Genomic DNA, 3,239 nt, shown 5'->3' with positions numbered 1-3,239 from the left:
ATGCTTGTATACAGCACTCTGTGAACAGCCAGCTTCTTTGGCAATGAATGTTTGTGGCTCCTTGTGAAGGGTGTCAATGATTGTCTTGTGGACAACTGTCAGATCAGCAGTCTTCCCCATGCTTGTGTAGCCTAGTGAACCAAACTGAGAGGCCATTTTGAAGGCTCAGGAAACCTTTGCAGGTGTTTTGAGTTGATTAGCTGATTGGCATGTCACCATATTCTAATTTGTTGAGATAGTGAATTGGTGGGTTTTTGTTAAATGTGAGCCAAAATCATCACAATTAAAAGAACCAAAGACTTAAACTACTTCAGTCTGTGTGCATTGAATTTATTTAATACACGAGTTTCACAATTTGAGTTGAATTACTGAAATAAATGAACTTTTCCACGACATTCTAATTTATTGAGATGCACCTGTAGATAGATAGATAGATAGATAGATATCAAACAGTTGATGGTCTCCACTGACTTTCATAGCATGGAAAAAAAATATTATGGAAGTCAATGGGGATCATGAACTGTTAGGTTAGACAGATTCTTCTTTTTTTGTGTTCAGTAGAAGAAACCTGTATGTGTTCATACAGGTTTGGAACAACTTGAGAGTGAGTAAATGATGACAGAATTTTCATTTTTGGTTGAACAATCCCTTTAATGTTTTGTTATAAAGTTTTTTTTGGATAAAGTCATGTCACACTAACCATCCATGCCTAATTTATCCGTGACCCTATCTGAACAGGCATAAAAAATTGGTTGTTAACCACTAGGTGCAAACCACTGCTCTAGTGTCATGATCCAAGCAGGCAGAAGGAGTGTTAGGTCAGTGATTGGTACCTTTGATGAGCAGTCGATCTCTGATGGACACTCTATGAGAGGCATCATTGGAGCGTGCAAGGGTCCGGCCGGCCCTCACGCCCTCCTCCCTTTTCAGCTTACTGGCTAACGTCAGCATACCAGCAGACCAACATACACACTCTCACACACCTTTGAGGAACACAAACACACACAATGATGGGTTATTATACAAAAACAAACAAAAAAATGTTGTTAATTGAAATAAAATAAATGTTAACCGAATAAAATAAAATGAAAAAAAAATCGAATTTCTCATTTTAATTTAGTAACTTGATGTACTAAAATAACTAAAACTGAAACAAAGATGAATACAAACTATGTAGACATTAAAAAAAACGAACAGAAATAAACACAAAAATACTAAAACTTTAACTTAACTTAAATTGAAGTGAAATTACAAAATGATAAAAACTAGATAGAGACCCCAAATCTGTATATATTTCTGTAAAATATTTACCTTTAATATGGTATAATTTAATGATTTTAATCATTTTAGCCAAAATACATCAGGTACTAAATGATTAAAGGGAGTCATTTTTTTTTAAATAACATACGGTATTCCTTTTAAATTCTTTTAATAAGTTCCTCAAACTCAGTAGGCATGTATTTTTGTTGTGTCACGAATTAGGCATGAACTTTTCAGAATATGTTTTCTTTTCTGTTTGGGGTCCGTTCTGAAAACAGCAAGAATACAATGTAGAAAAATAGATTTTGACAAACCACAGAAAAAACAATAACAGGAGTGCACTGCTGAAGTGTGTACATCAATCATAATTTATTCAGGTTAACTTATTGTTTTCTGAAACAAGCAGCTACTGTATTGGAAATGAATTATTATAAGTGTGCATGCAAAGATCATGCAAACTATATGTCATCAATGGCAGTTTACTTCCTTGATTAAGAACAGATTGCTTTTAAACCAATTGCAAACCACTCTGGAGTTCACATGAAGCATACAACAGTTATTTTATACTGACTCATATTATACTTGCCAAGTATTTTACTACCTTCATACAAAAGTATACAACTTTAATTGAGCACAAAGTACCAAGTACCATGGTATTGCCATGTTTTGGTTACATGGTTTCACAGTAAGAGCATATCACTAATATTATGTACTACAAACACAAACATTTTGTGGACGTGTGCAATGGTAATAACATGTTTTATAAGCATGCACTTTTAAGTACCTTGGAATACCATGTAAATACCATGGTAACGTTATAGGAATATGGTAATCTGTCAGTACAACTGTATAAATCAGTGTACCATGGTATTACCATCTGTTACTATGCCCTGCTAACGTTACCGCTGCAGCACTTTCTATACGGGATTATTAAAACTCTTAACCAATTTCTATATTGTAGAGACTACAATGCGCGTATCAGATGCAGATGTTATGAAATACAAAGTTTCATAATCATCAGTCACCGGTTTGGTTTGAGCCGTTCCTGTGCTAACATGTTCATTAGCAGTGACACTTTGATTCCCATCACACAATGCATTACTTATACCGAAACTGAAATTAATATATTGTTGTATGCTGAAATATAGAGGTCAAAAGGTCTTTACATTCATAACACAACTCTAAAAATGTAAAATAACTCGGCTGCGATCAATATTACACTTACCTGCCGCTGTCACTGAACTGCCCTGTTTACACCATAATCAGGATCCTCAAACTGAATTTCACACGGTTTCCACCTAAATACTTCGAAATAAAATACGTTAAATGTCGTTACAAGAAATAGAATTGAGTAGAATGCTGCGCAGATTAGTTCCGCTGAGTTGAATGATTTCCGCTGCCTGAGAGCGGTTTAGAAACCGGAAGTTGTTTCGTTCGTTTAATAAGAAGTCCGTATGGAATCAACGCCACAAATACAAATTCCGCCCTTTTTGTGCACGGCTAAATGAGCCACTAAGAGCACTATAGCTCTTTTTTTTTTTTTTGTCGTGCTCATAGAAACATTAAACTCATGACATCATAAATCCAAGTTTAATGTTATTATTGTTTATTATTGTTGTTCAAAAGGTTGAGAACAGAAATAGCCTACAACACAAATGTTTTTTTTTAAAACAGACAGGGGTCTGAGGGTTTGAAAAATCAATTTAGGATTTATGTGGTTTAGAAGCTAATAAATAGAAATAATTCACTACCACTGTTACTTCTGTGTCATTTGAAGAGGCCCCCATTGCTTCCAACAACCTGAAAAAAAGTAGAATAATAAAAATGAAATAATAAATTTAAAAAAAAAATTAAGTCTTTGGTTCTTTTAATTGTGATGATTTTGGCTCATTAACATTTTATTATATAGGGCCTATTAAACTTTCAGAAATACGTGAATTGGTTTAAAAAAATGATCTTGTGTTTACTTGATTATTTAG

General features: G+C 34.0%; 1 protein-coding gene across 2 annotated transcripts in view; it reads right to left on the bottom strand.

Annotated features, from left to right (window-relative positions):
• The window catches only part of LOC107566887 (NEDD8-conjugating enzyme UBE2F), a 17,528-nt gene extending 14,843 nt beyond the window's left edge, over positions 1–2,685 (bottom strand). For both annotated transcript variants that reach the window (XM_016252449.1, XM_016252448.1), the window contains exons 1-2: positions 2,486–2,685; positions 834–983 (exon numbers count right to left, since the gene is read on the bottom strand). In XM_016252449.1, the coding sequence (XP_016107935.1) occupies positions 834–951 (118 nt within the window). In that variant the 5' untranslated portion in view covers positions 952–983; positions 2,486–2,685. The remainder of the gene's footprint in view (positions 1–833; positions 984–2,485) is intronic.
• Between the last annotated feature and the right edge of the window lie 554 nt (positions 2,686–3,239).

This window comes from Sinocyclocheilus grahami, unplaced genomic scaffold, assembly GCF_001515645.1.
Source record: "Sinocyclocheilus grahami isolate Dianchi unplaced genomic scaffold, SAMN03320097.WGS_v1.1 scaffold1109.1, whole genome shotgun sequence".
Lineage (NCBI taxonomy): Eukaryota > Metazoa > Chordata > Actinopteri > Cypriniformes > Cyprinidae > Sinocyclocheilus > Sinocyclocheilus grahami.
The sequence above is the reverse complement of the archived record's forward strand: the minus strand, read 5'-3'. Positions and strand labels throughout refer to the sequence as shown.